The sequence below is a fragment of the Lissotriton vulgaris genome, chromosome 5 (assembly GCF_964263255.1).
Source record: "Lissotriton vulgaris chromosome 5, aLisVul1.2, whole genome shotgun sequence".
In the NCBI taxonomy this organism is placed as follows: Eukaryota; Metazoa; Chordata; class Amphibia; order Caudata; family Salamandridae; genus Lissotriton; species Lissotriton vulgaris.
The window spans coordinates 1,846,907,466-1,846,934,048 of NC_141693.1; the positions used below are offsets into that span (position 1 = coordinate 1,846,907,466).

At 48.0% G+C, this 26,583-nt stretch overlaps 1 protein-coding gene across 1 annotated transcript in view; it reads right to left on the bottom strand.

Annotated features, from left to right (window-relative positions):
• The window catches only part of PCGF2 (polycomb group ring finger 2), a 186,333-nt gene that overhangs the window by 46,802 nt on the left and 112,948 nt on the right, over window positions 1-26,583 (bottom strand). Inside the window, exons 2-7 of the mRNA XM_086924322.1 lie at window positions 19,232-19,365; window positions 18,075-18,171; window positions 11,455-11,510; window positions 9,678-9,728; window positions 9,350-9,458; window positions 3,749-3,797 (exon numbers count right to left, since the gene is read on the bottom strand). Of these exons, the coding sequence (XP_086780448.1) occupies window positions 3,749-3,797; window positions 9,350-9,458; window positions 9,678-9,728; window positions 11,455-11,510; window positions 18,075-18,171; window positions 19,232-19,343 (474 nt within the window). The 5' untranslated portion in view covers window positions 19,344-19,365. The remainder of the gene's footprint in view (window positions 1-3,748; window positions 3,798-9,349; window positions 9,459-9,677; window positions 9,729-11,454; window positions 11,511-18,074; window positions 18,172-19,231; window positions 19,366-26,583) is intronic.

Consider the following 26,583-nt stretch of genomic DNA (forward strand, 5'->3'; position numbering starts at 1 on the left):
GGGGCTGGGGGTGTCACCACTCATTAAGACCCCCATCCATCTATGGCCTATACCTATCTGTATGATATGTGAGTCTCCGTGCTCCCCTAACCACATTCATTAAGGGAGAGTTTAGGCCCAGTGACGTAACATTAGCCCCCACGGTCCCGGGAGGGGGTAGTTTTTGGGGGGGGGGGGGGGGGGGTGGAGGGGCTTCGTCACTGTGTACAGGCGGCGGGCCCCTGGCCCGAGAACTCCTGACGCCAATGTTTAGGTCGGAGGGACCGCGACGCTGGAGATGTCGCTGCGTGTGAGTAGGAGGGCGTCTCAAGCAGACCCTGGAGGCTTCGAGAGGGGGAGGGGCGGAAGGATGAGGAACCGGGAGTGAATCAAATGTGTGAGGGCCCGGAGAGTCGAGGCATGTCAAGGGAGGAGAGCAGATAAAACATGTCGGAGGGTAGGTGACAGGAGAGACCTGCGCAGTTGAAAGAGAGGAGGAGACCACCCAGGAGGGGGAGGGAAAGGAGACTCCCGCGGGCCCGCACTGACGGCAAATCTGCTGCCGATTGGAAGGCAGAGAGCGCGAATCCCCGGACATTTCTTCACCCGGAGCACGTCCTGTCAAACTAAGACTCCGCACGCTTAAAGGAGGCCTCCCCTTCCGCAGGCACGGACTGACAGCATCCACCGACAGGCAGCACCCCTGCACTGCTAGGAAGCAACCGCACACGAAGCTACAGACCAGCAGGCAGCCGCTCCACCCAGTACAGACCAGCAGGCAGCCGCTCCACCCAGTACAGACCAGCAGGCAGCCGCTCCACCCAGTACAGACCAGCAGCAGCACCTGCACGCTACACAGCACCGCGACACAAAGTGCTTGCTGCAAACTTCTTCCATGTCCTGCTAGCTTCTTAGGCTCAGGGGATGGCACTTCGCTCCTAGGGGGGTAGCTGCACTGCGTCAAAGGAAGAGCGCAGCACAGCACCAGATCTATTATTCAATGGTGGTTCTCTCCCCACCTGCACTAGTGAAGTTTCTGCTGCCTGCTATGCAGAGCCCCTTGCTCCATAGGGTGTGTGTGTTATATCTAGCATAGGTTTTGCACTGCAAGGGTTCACATCAACTACAAAATACGAGTCCAATCCATAGTAAAATGCCTTTTCAATTTTGTATACATGCCGTACAGTACAGCACACCCTCAATTGAAAGAAGTTAAAACTCTTCCTCCACATTACACCTGCCTCGAAGGGGCATCATTTTTTTTACTCAAATCCCCGTCTATCAAGGTTAGTAGATCGAGATTTGTGTCAACACCCATGGGTGGTTGAATAGGCACATGCACGTACCACCCATGAAACACCCCGTTGATGCAAAGTGGTACACAGCAATTTTTGCACTGGCAAAATGACCTTGTGCAAAGTATTAGTAAACCTGGGCCTAGTTTCTTCTGTCATGATTCTTTGTTGTTGAGTGTGTCAGCCCCAATTAGGTGAGTGGAATCAACCCAAGACTAGAATTACCAGAATACATAATTTTGTCAAATAAAATCTGCCTTCCCAACAAAAAAACCAAACACTCTTCACCCAACACCGATTTGGACACGACCATTAAAGAGGAGTGGGGCAATGAATTGCTATTTTGACGCAGTATCTTCATGCAGTGTCTGGGAAAGTATTACTGCCGCCCCCCCGCCCCTGCTTCCCCCCTTCCCGTCAACTGCCATTGCCTTTTCACTGCCTTGTTAGGCCAGCGAGAGGCTCCTCACTTACTAGTGTTTGTCTTTATAGCACGTAAGACCATAGATGCACTAAGAAAAAATAGAGTGCCCAATGACCATAGAGTAAGGAATGAAATGGTAGCAAGAAAGAAGCCTTTCAATGCCCAAGGAAACATACGTCTACATGTCAAGACAAGCCCTTATTGACCAAAGAGACATGTACACTGCCAGCATGAGATGTGCCACACACAGAACACAGAAATGAGAGCAAACATTGCCTCTCACTGAGCACAGAAGCAAAATGTACAAGAGGAGGCTGTCACTGGCATCAAAAGCTGTAGGAAAGAAGACACATGCATAGCTCCCCACTGGAGGTGCCACATATTTTAACATGGCCATTTGTCAAAAGCTAAGCTCTGCAAACAAGTTACACCAGTTCCGTGTGTGCCTTAACAACAGACTCAAACGACCAACAGGCCCCCAGATTTTGGTCCCTACGGGGAACGACATGGTTAGGACTTTTTTGGTAGGACCCTTATTGTTCAGGTGGCTTTTTGGCCAGGTAATGTACTGCTTTTAAAACTAGAACGTCGTTCCCTGGGGCTTTAGGCCAATGAGACTTACTGGTGACCCCAGACACAGAAACAGAGGACAAGACATCCTATAGCAAGGCTGCTCGATAAATTCTTTTTTGTGGCACCTCTGTCCTACTGGCTGCAAGTAAGCTTTGTAATAAAACCGAAGACTACAGAAGTCACCTGACTCTGAAGTGAACCAAGCCCCACTTTGGCCATAAGGTTCGTGAAGGACAGCAGCAGAATCTGCAGAAAAATGCTACAATCGAGGATTGACAGTCACACTGCCGGCTCCCTGAAGAAAGACGCCTTCTCATAACCTGTTATAGGCCAAGATGGTGACTATAATACGTTGTCAGCTCCCGAACCAATAAACCTGCTGACCAAGAAGGGTGAGTGATTCTACTTAGATGCATGCTCACCTATAAATCACATACAACCTCCTCCTATCAGAGACGGCTTTCCTTTGGTCCTGATGAAAGCCAACTGACCCGTACTGGCAAAACTAGGCTGAAACATGTTGACCGAGGTGCAATGGACCAATAAAGTACCCATACAAGCACCTACCTTTGTAGTTTTTAAAAGTATCCCTCTCAGGTAACAATAAAGACAACACAAAAGGAGAGTAGACAATTTTATTCTATTTCACTTCCTCATTCACAACTGTTGTGAACCTGACAAGTCTCCCACCTGGTGGAGGATAACAGAGCACCTGTAGAACTGGACACCCAGGTGTTAAGACCCAATGATAACGCAATCCACTAAACCACACCGGAGGAGAATCAAGCTATACCACCATTGTGCTAGTGTGGTTGAGGGTCACTATCACAATTCTCTTTGAGACCCTGAAAAAAACGACTTATGTTACTCATTCACTTTGATTATCAATAAGATCTGTATAACCAGGGCTTTAAGTGAGCCGGGTCCTGATGGTGCTCAGCACCGACAGTTCTAAAAAGCAGGTTCAGAGACTGGTCCCTGTCAGCGTCTCAATTTTTGCCCTCACTCTCAGGGTGGAAAAAAATAATCTCAATTCTGCAGCAGTACCACCCTTCACTGCCTTTGATGTAACTTCAAAGGGACTCGTTATAGTACTTTCACAGTCTCATTTCAGAACAGAAGCATTTTCAATATGCTGTACAACAAAGCCATAGTTGTTATTCATGTTATGAAACTAACAACCATTAACAAATCCAATAGTCCTGGCTACTTGTAGGTGTAAGGCTACTCGTATTATTGATCTAGATGCAATGAGAGAAGCAGCAAAATGCCAGTTGGGCGGCACACTATGCTAAACACAGATTTTTAGCTTACATGTTTTAAGCCACGCCCTTAATTACGTCGATCACGCTCCTTTGAGAGGCCATCCCCCCAGTTTCTACTTCCCACTTAAAGCCATGCGCGAAACAGAAAATTTAGAATTCATCTCTGATCACTCCTTCCCCAATCTGACAACCTCTCGTGTTTAAACACTCACCTTGTCCTTCTCCAGCTCCCCATTTGCCATGCTGCCGCGGCTTTCTTCCCTGTAGAAAAGAGGTCAGAGGTCTCCAGGTCAGGCTTGTGTTTTATTTCAATACCACCTGCATGATACACTGCTAAGGGCCTGTTATACAACCACCCCATCCTACACAACTTTAAAGCCCTCAAACCTGCACACATTGTTCCCACACACACACACACAAGGCTACTGTAACACTGGACATTCAAACTCCATTGTGCACTCATTCCAGGCCCCTGCACCTAGCATGGTGGAGTCCTCCCACCTTCCATACTTTACCTGTTTTACATCCTTAAATACTGCACACACTTCACAATGCGACCATCTTGCAAACTTTACACACTTCACTCCATAAACATGTTACACCCCTAAATAATGCCCTTTTCGCACCAGACAGGGGTAGATCTTTTTAGGTCTCGCCTGTCGATGCGCATGCGCATCGAGCAAGGCGAGAGTATTGGGACTTATCCACTCTTTATCCACACTGCAAGGAATCGTGGCGATTCCTTGCAGTGCCCGTGACTTTTAAGCTCAATGCGCATGCGCATTGAGCTTAAAAGCGCGTGCACGTCCGTCTTTGTTTACCCGCTCCGCCCCCTCCCCTTCCCGCCGTGTCGCATTTCTCCTCCCCTCTCTTCCCTCTGTCTTGTTTATTTTACCCGCTCCGCCCCCTCCCCTTCCCGCCGTGTCGCATTTCTCCTCCCCCCTCCCCTCTCTTCCCTCCGTCTTGTACTCACCCTCTCTCCCATCTCTCTCTCCCATCCTGGTATCTCTCTCTCACCCTTTCTCCCACCCTGCCGTCTCCCTCACCCCCCTACCATCTTCCCGTCTCTCTCACCCTCTCTCTCATCCTGCCGTCTCTCTCACCCTCTCTCCCAGCTCGTCAGCCAGGCTCCCTCTGACAGCCTCCCGCCTTCACTGCCATCTTCTCTTCCCCCCACCCCACCCCTGTATATAGTTTTAAACAAAATATTGTGTATTCCATAATTTTAGATTTTGTGCTGGCGGTATACATGATTGAATGTTATTTTAAAAAAGCAGAGTGGAGCAGCAGAGTTAATGGCAGGCAGCACGAGCATCTACCCGCGTAGAAGATACCAGCGTTTGCAGACTGCTTGCTTGTGGATAACGCATGACTGACCATGCGAGCTGTCCATGCAAAGTTACTGCGTTACAAGGGGGCGGCTTTCCATTCAGCTCCTACTTAGGGCAAATTAAGAAAAAAAAATGTCTTTTTGTCTAATTTGCGCTCATAACTTTACCTCAGTGAACTTTGTCAAACTGGCAGGCGGCTAAGTGCATTTATATTTTGGCAGCTTTGGCTTGCCGTAGCAGAGTCTAAGACGCCGGCGGACATTTTTAATTGGGCAATTTCAATTCTAGCATATTACATTCAGGTCGGCCACATTTAGAGTAAGGAAAACGTAATTTTTTTCCAGTTCGAGGCATCGCTTGAGGTCATTGCTTGAAAGATTGTTTTGAGAAGGTGTGTTTTGGGTAGTGTGGTGCTTGTGAAGTTTGGTTGGTCCGCGTAGAAGATACCAGCGTTTGCAGACTGCTTGCGTGTCGATAACGCATGACTGACCATGCGAGCTGTCCATGCAAAGTTACTGCGTTACAAGGGGGCGGCTTTCCATTCAGCTCCTACTTAGGGCAAATTAAGAAAAAAAAATGTCTTTTTGTCTAATTTGCGCTCATAACTTTACCTCAGTGAACTTTGTCAAACTGGCAGGCGGCTAAGTGCATTTATATTTTGGCAGCTTTGGCTTGCCGTAGCAGAGTCTAAGACGCCGGCGGACATTTTTAATTGGGCAATTTCAATTCTAGCATATTACATTCAGGTCGGCCACATTTAGAGTAAGGAAAACGTAATTTTTTTCCAGTTCGAGGCATCGCTTGAGGTCATTGCTTGAAAGATTGTTTTGAGAAGGTGTGTTTTGGGTAGTGTGGTGCTTGTGAAGTTTGGTTGGTCCGCGTAGAAGATACCAGCGTTTGCAGACTGCTTGCTTGTCGATAACGCATGACTGACCATGCGAGCTGTCCATGCAAAGTTACTGCGTTACAAGGGGGCGGCTTTCCATTCAGCTCCTACTTAGGGCAAATTAAGAAAAAAATATGTCTTTTTGTCTAATTTGCACTCATAACTTTACCTCAGTGAACTTTGTCAAACTGGCAGGCGGCTAAGTGCATTTATATTTTGGCAGCTTTGGCTTGCCGTAGCAGAGTCTAAGACGCCGGCGGACATTTTTAATTGGGCAATTTCAATTCTAGCATATTACATTCAGGTCGGCCACATTTAGAGTAAGGAAAACGTAATTTTTTTCCAGTTCGAGGCATCGCTTGAGGTCATTGCTTGAAAGATTGTTTTGAGAAGGTGTGTTTTGGGTAGTGTGGTGCTTGTGAAGTTTGGTTGGTATAATAATTAGATTAATATACCGTGAAATTCCCTCACTCACCCTCAACCCCTCACCCTCACTCACCCTCAACCCCTCACCCTCACTCACCCTCACCCTCACTCACCCTCACCCTCAACCCCTCACCCTCAACCCCCCACTCACCCTCACCCTCACTCACCCTCAACCCCTCACCCTCACTCCCCCTCAACCCCTCCCCCTCAACCCCTCACCCTCACTCACCCTCAACCCCTCACCCTCTCAACCCCTCACCCTCACTCGCCCTCACCCTCAACCCCTCACCCTCACTCGCCCTCACCCTCAACCCCTCACCCCCTCACCCTCAACCCCTCACCCTCACTCACTCACCCTCAACCCCTCACCCTCACTCACCCTCAACCCCTCCCCCTCAACCCCCCACTCACCCTCACCCTCACTCACCCTCAACCCCTCACCCTCACTCACCCTCAACCCCTCACTCCCCCTCAACCCCTCCCCCTCAACCCCTCCCCCTCAACCCCTCACCCTCACTCACTCACCCTCAACCCCTCACCCTCTCAACCCCTCACCCCCTCACCCTCACTCGCCCTCACCCTCAACCCCTCACCCCCTCACCCTCAACCCCTCACCCTCACTCACTCACCCTCAACCCCTCACCCTCACTCACCCTCAACCCCTCACCCTCACTCACCCTCAACCCCTCCCCCTCACTCACCCTCACTCACTCACCCTCAACCCCTCACCCTCTCAACCCCTCACCCCCTCACCCTCACTCACCCTCAACCCCTCACCCCCTCACCCTCAACCCCTCACCCTCACTCACTCACCCTCAACCCCTCACCCTCACTCACTCACCCTCAACCCCTCACCCTCAACCCCTCACCCTCACTCACCCTCAACCCCTCACTCACCCTCACTCTCACCCTCACTCACCCTCAACCCCTCACTCACCCTCACTCATCCTCACTCACCCTCAACCCCTCACCCTCACCCACCCTCAACCCCTCACCCTAACTCACACTCACCCTCACTCACCCTCACCCTCACTCACCCTCACTCTCACTCACCCTCAACCCCTCACTCACCCTCAACCCCTCACTCACCCTCAACCCCTCACTCACCCTCACTCACCCTCACCCACCCTCACCCTCACTCACCCTCAACCCCTCACCCTCACACAGTGCAATAGGTCTCGGAGCATTTGAGTTAGAGCTTTTAGAATTGTTTATGGCTTTTTTTATTTGTAATTCTTTAGCATTGGCTACAGGAAACAAAAATGCTAAAGATTTACAAAAAAACCCATAAACAATTCTAAAAGCACTAACTCAAATGCTGCGAGACCTATTGCATTTCCAATGCTTGTTTCTTCTGGATTTCCTCTTTGAAGGTTGGGGGGGGTTGTGGAACCTGAATAATTATCCCTGGGGTACAGGGTCCATCTAAATGAAGCTCTGCATGGAGGTCACCTACAGCATTGCAAGCCCGCTCCGTGTCATTACATGACCCCGTCTGTCACCCTCAATCTTCTAAACTCGCTCCTTTGGGACTCTGCTCAGTTCTCTGTCCTGCGCCTGCCATCTGAGCTATCACAACTGCAGACAATCTGAAGTTTGAAGTCGCATTGTACCATTACTGTTCCACAGTTGAGAGTCGTTGAGTCAAAGCAAAGTGGGCGCCCTCCACACACTTGCCTTTGACTCAACCACTCTCAAACATTGGGTGTGCCACAATCTTTAGATACTAATTTTATCTGCCCATTTTTGAGATAGCCCATACATTTTCAGGCACTTCTTTGGGAGTGAATGCATTCTAAATCCCCAACACCTCCTTGGAGGGACTTGGCTGATTGGCTTGTGTAGAAGCGTTCAAAAGGAGCCACGTAGTTTAAGTATAATAGTATTGTGGACCCTGGACACCAGTGAACAAAATTAATCACAGAAGAGTCTGCCTGTTCGCTACAGAATGCCCTGGAGCCCATGAAAATGCCACACAAGCGTGCAGGGCTAACGAGAAGCTAGCAAACAAATCTCTTGTTGGCCAGTAAGCTAGATTACCACACGCAAACAACTACCTATGTCGAAGGGTAACCGCGCTTCCCTCTCATTGGCAGATCCCCTCCACACATTTCTTTCCTATCAGCATCAGAATCATTGACAAGTACTTAAATTTACATAGGCAAATAAAGTCACCGGTTCAGATAATTCTTTGCCAGCGGATTGGTCTCCTGTTTCCCTTTCACTGGTGATTGTTACCCTGTCCCGTGCCCTGTCGTCCTCAAGTGATATACGGTCAACAGATATTATATTTTTATAGTGATGAAGAACCACTTTAAGTTTACTTCTGGGAACATTTTAGGTCTGGCAGCTGTCTGAAAGACCTATTGTTACCATGTACAAGAGCATTTCTGTCTCACCTCATGCTATTGGCTGGTGTATTGTTCCACCTCCATTGTAGGGCTTGAATAGGAACACATGAGGGACTATTTAATGTAATCAAATGTACACTTTTACCACAGATTAAATTATTCCTCTAATAAGTGCACTGTATACAGAAAGCAATAGTTTTTTTCATTTTGATTGTTCATTGCAGCAGGGTTTAATGTTTTAGTGAGGAAATGCAAGCCAGACGTTTTGGCTTTGTCCATGCATGCTTAATTGGTATCTACAGCAAATTTCTATTTTAAAGGGAAAACATCACCCGCTACTGTAAAAGGGCAACTCTAATTTTTAATGCTGAATTACAGCATTACTTCTGAAATTGTTGGAACATTTCTCACAAGCTCCAGAGACACATCTATTCTACACCGCAAGTCTAATGAAGTTTATGAATTTTGGACAAGTTGTTGAAAGGTAATAATGCTCCTGTTGATAAATTAAATGTGGTGAAGTGTGGTACTGTATCCACAAAAACATGTAATTAATCAATTAAACTGAAAATGGTATCTACAATGTGGGACATTGTAGGGTTTGACGTCATTGTGAGTCACACCTATGGGCGATGTCCAGAGTTTTTTCCCCAAGTAACCTAGATGCTTTCCCAAGCCCAGCCACTAGATGATAGGATACAGCAAAAATTAAACTATTGGTTCCATTTCCTACACAGTGCCCCCTAAACCCAATGTAGTTTTGCCACAGGTGCTGCTGAGGACAAACACCCCAAAGGGGCTTCCAAAAAATGGGGTTACCTGGTCCCTTCGTAAAACTCTATGGATAAACTGACGATTTCATCCTCTGTGACGTGAACCTTCTCCTGCTCAGACACCTCCCCACGATCCTCATTGGATCCACCGGGGGCTGAAAGAAAGCGAAGGGCTAAAGAGATGCTGTGCACGAATGGGACAGAGTACAGGTAGAGAGGGGAAGAGGAGAATGGAACGGGCAGGAAAAAGAGTAGACAGGAGCGATATGTGCAGAGAAGAAATGGAAGGTGGGAGGAAAATGGATTTCTACATGCTGTGATTACAGGTCAAAGGGCAAATAAAATACCAGGGTCATTATTTAACATGTTCTCACCATCTGCCACTGGACGAGCAGCATAGAACTCCCGCCTCCTCTTCATCTCATCTTAAAAAAAAAAAAAGCAAGAGATTAATGACATGAGTGGCAGTGCAGGGTGCCTGGGTGTTTATGTTGGTTTCCTATCCGAGCTGGGGTGCACTAGAGACAAAGGAACAGGATAACTTTCAAAGACCTTGGGTGGTGCCTCCAGACCAGGGATCTCTGAACTTTTCTGTAGTGAGAGCCGCTTCTGATCGGTGAAAATCATCGTGAGCTAATGAAAGCTAAACAACTTACATACTGTTACCAGAGACCCCCACGCCCAGCTTCATTGACTTTAAGCCTAATGTCCATAGAGCCAGATACTACAGTCGAGCAAAATACTTTATCTCTGGGCACTATGACAGGGCTTCCTTGAGTGTCAGTTAGAGGGTGCTCTTCGGGGATGTATGACCATGTGTGCATATTAATCGGATATATGTGAATTGGTGACAGAGGCTATGTCATATGTAATTGTGGCACAGGATATACCTTTCGCCATATGTGGAACTGTTACATGCATAACACAAACCAAAAACCATTTTTTTAAATGTGAGAAATTTAAAGGGCAGAAACATGTTCCGCAAAGATGTTCAAAATATTGAAAAGTTGTCTGCACTTTAAATTTCTCCCATTTAAAAAAAGACTATTTTTCAGTTATAAATATGGCACAGTGCCTACAGGCCACTGGGAGCAAGAGGGCTGCTGTTTGTAAATGCAACACTTGGAAATGGGAGAAAACTAAAATGAAAAGTTAATTTTAATCATTGAGGTAACTTTTCATTTTCATTTTCTCCCATTTAAAGGCATTCACAAACATAATTTTGTTCTCGTTCTCCAATATTGAGTTGACAAGGAGTTTTATTTAAGAGTTCGATACCGTAGGGATTCAGTTATTCACCTCTGTGCCCCAGCCTAAGTCTGGTTGATAAACCTGACCCCAGCACTACTCATGCCCTGCTATCTGATGCCTGACAATAACATAAAATAAACACAGCCGTCACTTAACTTAAGAAGGAAAATGTGACCCTGTGTTTATTTAAAAATGAATTCAGGACTGCAAGCTACTTTAAAGGTGTCTGGCAGCTACTGGTAGCTTGCCATCTACTGGCTGGAGACACCTGCTCCAGGCAAAAGCTGGTGGGGCGAGCATGACCCTAGTTTAAGAACAAGGGGGTGGTTAGAGACAGCAGTGACTCCAGTTAAAGAGAATAGTTTGTGGGATATCCCAGTTAAAGACTGTGTATGGTGGAATATTACAGTCAAAGACAATGGAAGATTTAATTGAAAGACATTGAATGGTCACGTCACAACGAGGGTGCCCATTAAAGACCACTGGAGGGGTCACAGTTAATGAATATGAGGCTATCAAGGACGGTGGTACGAGATCCTAGTTAGGAACCATGTATTAATTGCAAATACATTTCATTGAGGCCATTCCAGCAAATGCTTATTCGGACCATCTATATCAGAGGCTCTACATCTGTGGTGTGGATTCCAGACTAAAACTAGGAAGCTACGCCAACCTCCTAGGTCAGATGTCCTCAAGCTTTATAGATGTACAAGAACAAATGTATTTTGTTTTACTGGACAAGTCAGTCCTTTTGTTTATGTACATTTAGGTTCCTTGAACAGCTTGTAGAAGTAACTGAGCAATTTTAAAAGCTGGTAGCTATTGACTACAGGTACAACTACTTTGTGGCCCACAGTGATCCCATCAAGAAGTATGGTGATTGAGTATACAGCAGGGTACCTTTGAAGAGCCCCGGGACCAGCTTGTAGACAATGTCTTGTAGGGTTTTGTCGGACCTGAAAAAAAAGAAACAACTATAAGACATAGGCCACAAAGGAATGTGTGTAGCACACGTGCACAATTCGGAGGCAGAAAAAGTAGTGCAATGAAGTGCAGCAACCAAAGTTGAGGGAGAGAGCATTGCAGAGCCATATCTCAGAAATGTCACTGCTTGTCTCCAGGGGTGCCTTCTTCGATGGAGCTTAAATTAAATTACCATTTTATTATTCATCCTTCCATCCTGAACGGAGGGCCGTGACGGGGCCGCCGCTGAATGACTACAGCAGGGAGGTGGGTAGGGTGATTCTGCACTTTTCAAAGTGCGCATGTCCCTTCGGCTGGCCGTCTTGCGACGGCCAGCCACACATGTGCACTTTGAAACCTCTAACCGAGCTGTCTGAAGACAGCTGGGTTAGAGTAAGTGCAGTGCTCCAGTGTCCTCAGGAACGGCAAGTGAGGCCGCTCTCTCCAATCAGGGCGCTGCTCTCACAGCATGAAAGCAGCGCCAGGATTGGTGCCCAAACTGTATCCAGTTCCTGAGAAGAATTCCAGAGCGGAGGACGTTGGTTTTCTAATGTTAATATTTTCGCGCACGCCTGCCCCCGTAGAAGCCAGCCACCACTGCTGATCTCTTCCCCAAACATGCTGTCTACAGCACACGCCCCTTTGCCACATAGTACAAAGATGTGCTGTGTGATGTCTTGTATAGATTTTACACTGAAATTGATCTTTCAAGTGCAAAATACTATGCTTAGACTAACTTGAAAACTTTTAACACATTGTATGTGTGATGTACAGTGCAGTATATATTAAATGTCTGAGACAGGAAAAATGAAAACTTAGCACTTTGTAATGCCTACCTTAACCCTTTCGGTGCGCATGACAGAATAGTTCCGTCATGTGCACACAAGCACTACATTGATCTGCTGTAAAACAGCAGAGGGATTTTTTTTTCAGCCTTGGGGGAGGGAGGGCGGTTGGGAAAGAGCTTCCCCAGCCTCCAAAACTTTTTTTTCCCTCAGTGATATGACAATCATCAGGCACGGTGTGCGGACATAATTTCACAGAAAGTGAAACAAATGAGCCGATCAACTTGTTTCCGTTTAACTGTCTACGTGCCTGAGCACGTAGGCAGGCGGGAGAGGTGTTGTTGGAAAGGGGAGAATCTAGTGGATCTCTGTCCTGGTATGCCGCAGGAGGGTGCTCCGCAAGGAAGGATCCACCTATTGGACACCAGAGAGGGGTGAGCAGCCCCTTGGGCTAGGGCTTTTCTCCGCCCAACGTTTTGGGCAACTTTCAGTCTTTCTGCCCCCTCTGGGAGGCAGATGGGGGCAATAGCCCCCAATCTGCCTCTGGGGGGAGGGAGGGGGGAGCAAAAAGCACACTAGGCACCAGGGATTTATTTCATTTATGTACATAGTGGAGGGGGCTGCCCAGAATGGGCATTCCAATGCCCCCACCCCGAAAGAAATCAGCCACAGTATTTCTGTGCGGTAAATAGCCCCATATCTGGTCAGAAAGTCCACTATGCACCAGGGATTATGTTTTTTTGTATTATATGTAGGGGTGCGGGCATGCCAATGCCCCCACCCCAAATTCTTTTTGCCTCAGTCTTTCTGCCCCCCCCCACCCCGGGAAGCAGATGGGGGAAAGAGCCCCTGATCTGCCCCCCCTTGCGGGGAGGGGGGCAGAAAGCCCACTAGGTGCCAGGGATTTCTTTTTAAACATAGGGGTGGGGGCTGCCCAGAATGTCCCCAAACACAAATGGGACAGTCTTTCTGCACCCCTGAGGGGCAGCAGAAAGCCCACTAGGCAATAGAGATTTTAATTTATATAAAAGAGGGGTAAGGACTGTTCACAATTGGCTTGGCCATTCCACCACCCCACATACATGGGAACCAAAGATCTGCCACACCTCAGCAGTGCAGAAAGCCTACTAGGCACCAGGGACTTTTCTTTTCTAAGTCAAGGATAGGGTCTGCCCAGAATGTACATGCCAACGCCTCCACCCCCGGATAAAAATGGGCACAGTTTTTCTCTCCCCGGCGGCATACGTGGGCAATATCCCCCACCTACCCCGGGGCAGAAAGACCACTAGGCACCAGGGACTATTATAGTTTCTTAGAGAAGGGCTGGGGGCTGCCCAGATGGTCATGCTAATGCCACTCCCTCCTCCCCCCCCCCCAAAAAAAATGGCCACAGTCTTTAGGTCCTCCTTGTGGGCATATCGGACCAATAGCCCCAGATATTCCACCCAGAGGGGCAGAAAGCCAACTAGGCACTGACCTATTTTTGAAATGTGCCTAGCAGTGGTGGATTTTGGGCCCCAGTGCAGCCGGCACCTAGGGAAACATGGCAAACCTGTACATTTTTTAAACCTAGACACCCAGGGGTATCCAGGATGGGGTGACTTGTGTGGCTCTCATCAGGTTCTGTTCCTCAGAATCCATTGCAAACCTCAAACTTTGTAAAAACAAAAACACATTATCGTCACATTTCTGTGATGGAAAGTTCTGGAATCTGTGGGGAGCCACAAACACCCACCCAGCATTACCCCAAGTCTCTGTAAAAATTGTACCTCAATTGTGTGGTTAGGCCTAGTGCCCGTGACCGGAAATGGTCCAAAAAGAACTGTGGAGACTTCAAAATTATCGATAACAAAAAGACTTGCTTTTGCAAAGTAGTTACCTTTATGGTCCTAGGCTCGGCAGCCATCTAGGGAAACCTACCTAACTCAGACATTTCTACAACCTAGATACCCTAGGGGAGTTGAGAAAGGTATGGCTTGCATGGATCCCACAAAATGTTTCTATCCAGAATCCCCAGCAAATCTCAAATTAAGCTAAAATAAAAAACAGCACATTTTCCTTATATTTCTGCCTTGGAGAATGGCGCTGGCACAAATTTCCTACCATCCTGTGTTCCCCTTGGTCTCTCGAGTAAAATTATTTTTTCAGCTCAATTTGAGGTTTGCAGGGCTTTCTGGGTAAGATAACATTGTGTTATCCACTGAAGCTGTAACTCTCTTGACTCCCCCTGGTATATAGCTTTCAGAAATGTCTGGATTTGGTAGAAACGTGAGAAAAATTTGATTTTATTTTCTGCTAAATTTGAGATTTACAGGGGAATCTGGTAGGAAAACTTTGGGGGATACATGAAAGTCACACCTCCCTGGATTCCCCCGGGTGTCTAGTTTTCAGAAATGTCTGGGTTTGTTAGGTTTCCCTACATGGCTGCCGAGCCAGAGACTGAAAACGCAGGCGACTTCCTTGAAAACAAGGTCTTTTTGTAATCGATAAATTTAAAGTCTCGACAGTATGTTTTTGGCTGTTTCCTATCGCGGGCACTAGGCCTACCCACACAAGTGAGGTACCATTTTTATTGAGAGACTTTGGGGGAATGCTGGGATGTGGAAGTTTGTGGCTCCCCACATATTCCAGAACTTTCCATCACAGAAATTTGAGGGAAATATTTTTTTCTTTTTTTTAAAATAAAGTTTGAGGTTTGCAAAGGATTCTGGAAAACAGAACCGAGTGGGAGCCACACAAGTCACACCATCCAGGATTCCACTAAAAGCCTAGTTTAAAAAAATGTATAGGTTTGAGAAGTTTCCTTAGGTGCTGGCCAAGCAAGGGTCCATAATCCACTGCTGGGTACATTCCAAAAAAAAGGGAACATTTTCACTGGAATAATGTGATGTGTCCACGTTGCATTTTGGGACATTTCCTATCGCGGGTACTAGGCCTACCCACAAAAGTGAGGTACCATTTGTATCGGGAGACTAAGGGGAACACAGAATAGTAGAACAAATGTAAGACAATATGTAAAACAGAAGTAATTTTGAAAAATATCCTCCAATTCACATGCTAGTATGGGAACCCATAATTTCAGAGATTTGCAAATAACCTCTGCTTCTAAACTCTATATTTTGTTCCCATTTCAGAAATTTATAGGTTTCCTTGATACCCATGTTTCACTTTTTTTATTTTACCAAATTAATGACTTCTTACCCGGTACACAATGAAAAAACATTGCAGGACACAGCTCAGTTATTGGCTCTGGGTACCGCAGGTTCTTGGTGTACCAACAAGTACTATACATCACTGCAACCAGAAGGGTCCAGATGACATAACGGTATATTGCTTACATAAATCTGCCATACTTAGGAGTTACAGGTGAAAACGCTGGCACAAATGGCTGTTTTTTCCAAGTCAATTTTAAAATTGTTTTATTTCAACTATTAGTTTCTATAGGAAAACATTTAAGGATCTATATATATGACTGCTTGCTGAACTCAGAGGTTTGACTGCTTTTCAGTAGTGTATGGTAGTCCGGGATCCATTATTGCTTTCACACCCATCTCTACCACTGGGGAACATCCATGACAACGCGGTCAAAACACCGCGCTGCCATTACCACGTGTCTTTTACAACGCAAGTCGTTACTACGACTTGCGCTGGAGGGCGCTCTAGACTAAGGAATAGTAGATTAACTATTCCAACACCTTCCCTACTGTACGTAGGGTGGTGTCGGAATAGTAAATCTTACTATTCCTAAGTCCAGCACCTTATAGCGAAAGTCGTGGTAACGACTTGCGTGGTAAAACCTGCGTTGTGATGTACCGCGATCTAAAAGATCGCGTTGTAACATCATACAACCCTACCACTAAGTGGAGGGAGGTTGAAAGCACAAAAAATAGGAAAAATAGGCTATGTCCCAGTAAAATGCCAAAACTTGTAGAAAATCTTGGGTTTCTGACAAACGTCTGCCTGTTCCTGAAAGCTGGAAAGATGGTGATTTTAGCACCACAAACCCTTTGTTGATACCTTTTGCAAGGGAGAAAAACCAGACGCTTTCTTCTGCAGCACTTTTTCCCCATTTTTCCGAAACCCCCCAAAAATTAGCTGTACTTTGGCTAATTTCTCTTTTGCCTCCAGGGGAATCCACAAAAATTAGGTACCTTTAGAATCATCAAGTTGTTGGAAAAAAGGACGCAAATTTTGCTTGGATCTCTCATTGGGACAAAATGTTACAGGAGCTTAAGTGCAAACCACTCCAAATAGCCAAAAACAACTTAGAACGGAGGGGGGTGGAGGGCTAGCAGCGAAGAGGTTAAGGAGAAATTTCTTTGGCCAAAGCTCTACCAATTTTAGTAGATCAGGATTTACATAAAAAACTATGGATGGTAACAAGGGAATGGCTTGACACAAGGCAGCAGAAAGCACTATTTCATTTACTTTTAGGGCAACTTTCCGGTGGGGAAAAAAATATGCACTCAGCAGGAAATACTTTAAGACTTTGCGCCAGTTTGCGTAACTTTATTTATTTTATTTATTTATTTATTTTTAAAGTTTTATTTGGCGTGAACAAGATCTTTGCAGATATCAGAGCGCTTTACAGAAACAGTAGGTAGGGTAAACAAACTCTTGAAAACAATATAATATTCGGTAGTGAGTGAGTTGCAAAATAGGGTAGCAATCGCACAAGAGTATGCACACTAATAACAATCAAGAAACAATAATATAGAAGCCGTCCAGTGTCGACTCGAATGAGATTATAGCACCCCAGAGGGTGAGTAGCCACACTGTTGAAAACAGAATAGTAGGCAGTAGTGAGTGAATTGCATGTTAGTAAAGCACTCAAGTCATAGTGTACAGCCCTACTAAACAATCTGGAAACCAATAATATAGCATCCGTGCAATGATTTTGATCCAGTAGCAGTCATAAAAGAGTCAAACATAGATAAGCATTCAGGTAGCCGATAATATAGGAGCCATGTACGGTCAATGTTCCAGTAGCAATAGGGTTCAGGTGAACTTAGCCATAAGGATGGCTTTTACCTCTTTCTTGAAGAGTACAGTGGAGGGGATAAGCCTAGTTTCTGGCGGGAGTGCATTCCAGATCCTAGGTGCCATTCCTGAGAAGGAGCGTTAGTATGTTTTTTCTTTCCGGAATCTACGAGGTTTCAGGAGGAGATTCTTTGTGCTTCTGTTGGATCTTGAGCCTCCTGATATAGTCAGCTTGTGAGTGAGGTAGTTGGGTGACTTGTGGTGACTTGTGGTGTACTTTGCATAGCCCTGCACTGGAACAAAGTCTTGATACATCCAGCAGCGGCTGCTACTGGACGGGGGTGGTGTGGCGAAGAGAGGTATGAAAAATGTTTTGTTTTTTTAAACACACTTAATTGGCTAAAGCCGGTCCTCACCTCTCCTGTGTCTTCTTCATCTTCTTCGAGTCCTGCAGCAAGAATCACCCGGGCTCCCAGGCTCCTCATAGCCAATCAAAACGCTGCAATTCATCATTGTGATTGGTCTGAGCACTGTGGTTCGGCGCTCAGACAGACACTAGGGGCCTATGCATATTCTCCATCCAGCTGGAATAGAGCCTGGGTGGATAACATGCAAAGTGCGCGTGACGGGTTGCAGGCCCAAGACGGCCTATATTTAGGGGAGCATCAGTCTTGGGGTCTTTAATGCAACTCGACCCCCAGATTGACCCAGCAGTACACCCTCTCCCCCCTTTCCATGCAGCAGTGCCAATGAAACGACTGACAGTTGTGCATGTGGCGACTATCGACTCACCTGATGCTGAGGAGAGGCCGGGTTTTGTGCACCTGAGAGTCACACATGGGGCAGTACTTGTTGGCCTCTAGGTAGTGAAGGATGCAGGTTTTACAGACTGCAAGAGAAAGCAGAGATGTGCATAAGCCACAGAACACCATTACTGCATCATTCTTTCCATCACCCAAACATCTCTCTTTCCTCTTCACCTGTCTGTACATTAATACCACCCCTGGTCCACCCCCTGCTCTGTCATCCAGCCATCCGCTCTCTGATACCTACCTGTCAAATCTTAACTCAACTGCCTATCCGTTCCCCCATCAGTCACTCCATTCTTCCTTTTCCCTTCAAGCCGCCTTTCTAGAAGTCCATCCATCCAGTCAACGCATCACCCAAATCTTCCTTCCATTGTTTATCCACCCCCCCCTCCTTTATGCCGTGTGCATAGAACAGGTTGGGGAGCAATATACAGGAGAAATAGTTCCTTGCAGCAGACGTGTCCCCAATCCAGCCACTGTGTTGTTGCCACACTGTAGTCAGTGCAGTGGGGTTGATTTATAGGTGCACTCATGCAACCTGCAACAGATCATTGCAGCATGGAGTCGAACACAAGCAGTAAGGTGGGCCTGCCTCGGCTTAGCAAGTGGGGATCCTTTGGTGAAGGCTCTCCACAGACCAGGAATATCTCCCCTACACCTGCCCCTACCTTCCGCAGGGAGACAGGCATTTAGAGGCTCCAGAGAGTGAAAGAGAGAAATCAAGGCCCCCCCCTAAAGTAAGGGTAAGCCGTTAGCTCAATAGTAAGCAATAGGGTAAATATTAGCAGGCCTTTTGGGCAAGGGTTAGCCTGTCGTTAGCGCCAGGGTTAGTGCGCAGTTAGGGCCAGGGGCAGCGTGCAGTTGGCGCCTAGAGCTAGGACGGGTTTGGCGCCAGTGCAGGTTAGGAATAAATAGGTCCTTGTGAGGAACAGCTCAATGGACAGGTAGGAGGAGTAATAGATGGAACCTGTCACACCAAACATGCGTGCATGCAGACCCAGGGTATGATATTTAAGACTCCGCTGTCCCAGAATGCACCAGCATGAGCTTGGAGTCCATGATTGGCCCTAGCTCCCTCCACGCTCACAAAGTATGGCCTACACATGCGCACACCAGCATGTAACAGAGCTGGATACCTACATGAGTGCAAACATTCTACAATGGTGGCAGCGTCGATGAAGTAGCCCCCGCACAGGGCGCACATCAGGTGGGGGTTGAGAGCGGTGATTTTGATCCTCGTCGACCGGTACATGGTGAGCTGCCGCTGCAGAGATCTGTAAAGGAAGTACAGACAGCTGTAAGATTCACTGCACAGTATTAGAGTGTATACCTGGACAGGCAGCAAGTCTTGGACCCCCCTTATTGACACCCACAAGGCATTGCATGGGAGATTCTGCCTGTGGTGCCCACCAGAGACCATCACCTGGTCACTTCTGTATTGACCCTCCGTCCACCAGGTAAACTAACTTCCAGATCTCACGACAGCTTCCTGTCTGAAGACGGCCCTCTCCAGTACCGCGCCACCTCCAGATGTGGAATCCACTTGTGCAATCTCACCTCTAGATCCAAATCATCTCACAGCCCCGTCAGCTTCTGCTCTCGAACCTCCATTCCCTCATGCCCGCCAGATCTCCACCCCGTAACCCGCAGTAGCACCTCACAGTGGTCGCTCAACAATTGGAACAGACGCAGCACCAGCATGCATGCGGTGCCTAAGCACTCCTTCAAAAGTTTTCAAAGAGGTTGGAGTAGGGTGGCCACCCTACTCCAGGTCATTATGTACAATATCTCCAGTCCTGAACCTTTCACCTACAAATCATTGACTTCGGGTGTGTCAGTCTAATTATGTTATGTTAATGGGTGTCTTATATAGCGCACGGCTACTCCAAGGAGTGTCCCGGCGCTTTCTGACCCATAGCTGAAAAGAGAGATGAGGAAACAAGGGACAGACCAGTTATTGATTGTAGAGCCAAGTTTTCAAGGCCTTTCTAAAGGCCAGCAGATTGGAAATGCGGCGCAGATTAGTGCAAAGAAATTGAACGAGGACTACAACACCCAGAATGCATTAGTTTAGCACATGATATCCCAAGCCCTAGGGGGAAATGGTCACCCTAGTTGACTTCAGTATAGTTTTTTACAAGGTACTGTGGCTTCTTCAGTTGTCCTGATGGGTTGACCCGCTAGCCCCAGAAGACTTCTGAAATGAAGCTCATTGGGATCTGAACCCCCCTGTTCCAGAGAGTCTGAGCACAGAACTTCCTAGGCAAATGCTCAGTGCAACTGTAAAATATAGTATCGTTTATGGCGTTTCGTCAATTTCAAAAGTGTATTCGGTGTAACCCTGAGGGGCAGAGTTTATGGTATGCAGATATGCTCTTTGCCTGCTTTTGAATGTAATGTTTCACTCGGGTGTTAGATATGATTGCTTGCTCCTATTCTTCTGAAATCTCAATATCTCTGTGAAGCGCTCTGATACCCTAACGGGTCACGTTCGCGCTCTGATACCCTAACGGGTCACGTTCGCGCTCTATCAAACACCAAATAAATAAATAAAAAACAGCTTCTGAAGTAACACTTTTCAAAACACAGGAAACTAAAGAATTATTCTATCGTGAAATGACCCCACAAATGTCATCATTATTCTTTTTCTGAACCAAATATTGATGAAATTGCCATCTTGAAAACCCGGGAATCATCAATGCAGGCCTAAAGGAATATTAGGAGTCCAGAAGAGGGCCGGGTGTGAGAGCAGGAGTGGGGAATGAAGGGAGAAGGGACTGAGTTTATGGTAGGGAGAAGTGGGAGGTAAGATATGGATGCAGGGCAGAGAGTGAGTGTTAAAGTGAAGCGTTTGAAAAGAAGGTGAAAACAGAAGTTTTGTGAATGGAAGTTGTGAGAGATTACGTTTTTAGAGAGGGTGTCGAGAAGGGGGTGAGGGTGAATATGTTTGTAAGAGGTGACCTGGAGGAACACGGGACAAATATGGGAGTCAGAGGATGGGGGAGATGGGGGCGAGACACAAAAGACAGATGAGTGTATGTGAGGGTAAGAGGGTGAAAGGGTGATAAAGTGAAGTATGAGTGAAGCATGTAAGAGAGAAGAATGATGGAGACGGGTTCACAAGAGATGTGAAAAGGTGGATGATGTGTGAGCTCATGGAGATGAAGGAGAAGACAGCACCAGTTCTTGGATAAGCAGATTCTAGGTGGATGTCTGCGATTCTTTCAGCAGAAGAAATCGTATGTCCTGAGCAAGCAGAGAAAGCTCCCTTCCCTGTAGTACAGAAATGTGTATCTAGAGAGAGAGAGATATAAAGATAAACAGGCAAGGACCCAAAGAGGGGGATGAAGGCGGAGAGCCAGCTGCGGTTTTAGCTTCATATTCGGCACCTTGCCTTGAAATAGCCCTCCTGGGTTCAGGTCTCTCCGACAGACCCTTTCTCACCCCGAGAAGTGAAGGCTTCTGTACTGGAGGAGCAAGGCCTCCAGCAGGCCAGATCAAAGGGTCATTGGTGGATGTGCATTTATTTCAATAATAGAACAGCAGGGGCTGCACACGTCACACTTCATCTGCATGGATTTGGCAGGTGTGTCTGAATCCCAGAACTGCTGACTGATACCATTACTATGTAGGTGCAAGTAGTAGCGGCCGGTGTGTCGATAGAGTGGCGGGCGGGTGTCGGGCGAGGGGGGGGGGAAGGGGGTGGGGGGGGAGTAGGCGGGGGACCGATGGATGAAGACACAAATAAACTACAACAAAAAATACTTACCTTCCAGATCCCGCTGCATCACACTCTTCTACACTGCAGACACAGGCTCCCAGAGTCAACAGCGTCCAATCCTGACCCTGCTTTAATTCTGCTGAAAGCAGCATCAGGATTGGCCTGGGCGTTGATGATTTATGCTCCCAGTTAGACTGAGGGCATGTGCCTCGTATCTCCAACCCGACAACGCAGCTCGGGTTGGAGAACTTCAGTGCGCATGCTGGTTTGGCCGTCCTGAGACGGACGGCCAGACAGTCATGCACACTGAATAGCAGTGCAACCACACCTCCACCTGCCCGGCATCCCTCTGGCCCCCGCCCCCAAGCCTTGGCTGCAAAAACAAAAAGAAAACAATAATAATCAAGGGTGTATTATGGTTTTATTTTTTATTTCTTGGCTGATGGCAGATGGGCCGACGCTCCTCCGCCGTACACTGAAAACTGCAGTACTGACACCACAGACTGTGGGGGATGTCACAGTCCATGCATTCTGGATCAAGAAGTGCGGTGTTATGCTGAGCTATCCACAGGGCTGGCATGGTGCGCCTCTATACAGCCCAGATCCTTGCACGGACATCCACTACTGAGACATTAACCGGTACGAAAGGGCCTCGTGCACTCCTACAACCTAGGCCTCCTAACTGCGGTTAGCTCCTAACTCGCAGTAGGAAAGTTTGAGCTATAGGTGTTAATTATTTTTTTGTTTTTTATTTATGTGTTGTTTTTTCTAAATAGCTAAATTAATATCTTTCTTCTTTACAAAGCCAATAGTTATAATTTTTCTAAATGTGACACCTCTAGCATTTGTAAAGCAACATGTTTTGTATTAACGGGACTTATATGTGACTTATATGTATTGATATAAAAAAAATCAATGGCTTTAAAAAACAATAATTAATACGTAAATAAAATGGATTTTATTTTATATTGCCAATAGCTTAAAGTGTATTAAATATATTTAGTGAAGATGCTGTGGTTGCGCTGAGTGAGGGTGAGGGGTTGAGGGTGAGGGTGGGTGAGGGTGAGTGAGGGGTTGAGGGTGAGTGAGGGTGGGTGAGGGGTTGAGGGTGAGGGGGTGAGGGTGAGGGGGTGAGGGTGAGGGGGTGAGGGGGTGAGGGTGAGTGAGGGTGAGGGTGAGTGAGGGGGTGAGGGTTAGGGGTTGAGGGTGAGTGAGGGTGAGGGGTTGAGGGTGAGTGAGGGTGAGGGGTTGAGGGTGAGTGAGGGTGAGTGAGTGAGGGTGAGTGAGGGTGAGGGTGAGTGAGGGTGAGTGAGGAGGGTGAGGGGTTGAGGGGTCGAGGGGGAGGGGTCGAGGGTGAGTGAGGGTGAGGGGTTGAGGGTGAGTGAGGGTGAGGGGTTGAGGGTGAGTGAGGGTGAGGGTGGGTGAGGGTGAGTGAGGGTGAGGGGTTGAGGGTGAGTGAGGGTGAGGGGTTGAGGGTGAGTGAGGGTGAGGGTGAGGGTGAGTGAGGGTGAGGGGTTGAGGGTGAGTGAGGGTGAGGGGTTGAGGGTGGGTGAGGGTGAGTGAGGGTGAGGGGTTGAGGGTGAGTGAGGGTGAGTGAGGGTGAGTGAGGGTGAGGGTGAGTGAGGGTGAGTGAGGGTGAGGGTGAGTGAGGGTGAGGGGGTGAGGGTGAGTGAGGGTGAGTGAGGGAGGGTGAGGGGTTGAGGGGGAGGGGTCGAGGGGGAGGGGTCGAGGGGGAGGGGTCGAGGGTGAGTGAGGGTGAGGGGTTGAGGGTGAGTGAGGGTGAGGGGTTGAGGGTGAGTGAGGGTGAGGGGTTGAGGGTGGGTGAGGGGTTGAGGGTGAGTGAGGGGTTGAGGGTGAGGGGTTGAGGGTGAGTGAGGGTGAGGTGTTGAGGGTGAGTGAGGGTGAGGGTGAGTGAGGGTGAGGGGTTGAGGGTGAGTGAGGGTGAGGGGTTGAGGGTGAGTGAGGGTGAGGGTGAGTGAGGGTGAGGGTGAGTGAGGGTGAGGGGTTGAGGGTGAGTGAGGGTGAGGGGTTGAGGGTGGGTGAGGGTGAGTGAGGGTGAGGGAGTGAGGGTGAGTGAGGGTGAGTGAGGGTGAGTGAGGGTGAGGGGGTGAGGGTGAGTGAGGGTGAGTGAGGGAGGGTGAGGGGTTGAGGGGGAGGGGTCGAGGGGGAGGGGTCGAGGGGGAGGGGTCGAGGGTGAGTGAGGGTGAGGGGTTGAGGGTGAGTGAGGGTGAGGGGTTGAGGGTGAGTGAGGGTGAGGGGTTGAGGGTGGGTGAGGGGTTGAGGGTGAGTGAGGGGTTGAGGGTGAGGGGTTGAGGGTGAGTGAGGGTGAGGTGTTGAGGGTGAGTGAGGGTGAGGGTGAGTGAGGGTGAGGGGTTGAGGGTGAGTGAGGGTGAGTGAGGGTGGGTGAGGGGTTGAGGATGAGGGGTTGAGGATGAGGGGTTGAGGGTGAGGGGTTGAGGGGGAGGGGTTGAGGGTGAGGGGTTGAGGGGGAGTGAGGGGTTGAGGGTCGCTGCATCCCATCTTCCGTATTGGGGAACAAAGGAACGATCCAAGCAAGCTCCCTGTCGGGTCATTCTTAAACGCCCCTTTGAAAGCACGTCAGCGGCAGTGTTGAGCGCCAGAAGGATTCGCTTCAGGGAAGAAGAGCTGGCCGCTTTGTTTCGGCGACTGCAATCCAGGAATGTGAAGTCAGGCGAACTTGAAAAATAAAAGTCTGGAAAAATGAAATCTTTCTGCCCTAATTTCCCCCAAAAGAGCCTCCATTCGCCTTGGTCAGGTTTTACGTTGCACATCTGATAGAAATGCTGGATCGCCGTTTACAGGGGCACGTCCTGCCTCTCCGCAGAAAGTACGTTTCTATTTCCAGGAAATAAGTGAGCGGCGCCAGACAGTGATGTCATCCAAGAAGTGCAACAGAGAAGCCACCACCACTGGATGCAGGACGCGTGCCTCGTAAAAGAAGCAACCTAACCCAAATCTGAGAGATCTAATACCGCATTAAAAAACAATGGCAAGTAAAAAAAACAAGCCATAATTGCTGCAAAATACATGTCGGGCGGAACACTATGCTAAGCACAGATTTTTAGCTTAGGTGTGTTTAAGCAACGCACTTAATTACTTTGGCCATGGCCCTCTGTGAGACCACCACCCCTGTGTTTTCATCTCACTTAAAGCCCTGCTGGGGAAACACTTTGAACCTAGCCTGCCTCAGCTTTTAGCGTGTGCTCTGTGGCTGTTTTTCATAAACAATTTCATGTGTCACATCTTTATTGGCGTGTTAATTAAAAAGCATTGCAATTATAGAATAAAAGCAAAAGGGCACTGGCAGTTCAACAGAGCTTTCAGACATATGTATAACCATAGAAGGACATTAAAACGTTTGAGATGAAAAGTGACCATCATCTGCAAGGCTATTTTAGTGCAACTGAGAATGAAAGTGGAATTCGGCACCAGTTTTCAAAGCACCAAACCTTATGGAGATTGCTGCGCCGTGCGACATTCCCAAGAATAAGCATCAGCAGTCCGAAGTAGTAAAACATAAGAGTTCGCTGCACACAGATTCCTACCTTGAGTCGCAACAGCTCCGGCTCAACTAACAATGTAGAGGGGACACTTTGCCAATCAGCGCAGCTCTTCTCATCGGGCCGACCCACAGCGGGAGGCAGACTTGTGCAAACTAGGCACCGTCGAGCCCCTATTTCTCTTGTGAATCACACGTACATGCAAAGCACGCAAAAACTTCTTTGAAGGAACATGGTAGCGACCTATCGACTTTGTCAGTGACTAATTCAAGTTGTTCCGCTGTCTGGCACTTCAGAGCCATTTGGATTGGGCAAGTAGCATAGCGACGGACTTTAACAAAACGGAGGGAAGAGAGGGGAGGGGGGAGGAGAAATGCGACACGGCGGGAAGGGGAGGGGGCGGAGCGGGTCAAATAAACAAACAAGCCGGAGGGAAGAGAGGGGAGGGGGGAGGAGAAATGCGACACGGCGGGAAGGGGAGGGGGCGGAGCGGGTAAACAAAGACGGACGTGCATGCGCTTTTAAGCTCAATGCGCATGCGCATTGAGCTTAAAAGTCACGGGCACTGCAAGGAATCGCCACGATTCCTTGCAGTGTGGATAAAGAGTAGATAAGTCGCAATACTCTCGCCTTGCTCGATGCGCATGCGCATCGACAGGCGAGACCTAAAAAGAAAACAATAATAATCAAGGCTGTATTATGGTTTTATTTTTTATTTCTTGGCTGATGGCAGATGGGCCGACGCTCCTCCGCCGTACACTGAAAACTGCAGTACTGACACCACAGACTGTGGGGGATGTCACAGTCCATGCATTCTGGATCAAGAAGTGCGGTGTTATGCTGAGCTATCCACAGGGCTGGCATGGTGCGCCTCTATACAGCCCAGATCCTTGCACGGACATCCACTACTGAGACATTAACCGGTACGAAAGGGCCTCGTGCACTCCTACAACCTAGGCCTCCTAACTGAGAGGGAAATATATCTCCACCATGACCTGTTAGTTACTGCTAAACCTTCCCTACTCGGCCCTCACTTTTCTTCAAGTAATGGAACATCCACCAGCACTCAAAGTCTGCACTGCAACCCCAGCACCAAGACATCTGCACAATACCCCTCTGGTTTGATTTGCTTCATGCACTGAAATGGTAGAATGGAGATCTTCAAATGCCTACCACAATGCAGCGCTATTAGTGTCAGGCACTGCTAGCACTTTACTGACATGCCCGTGGCTCTCACAGTGCACATCTAC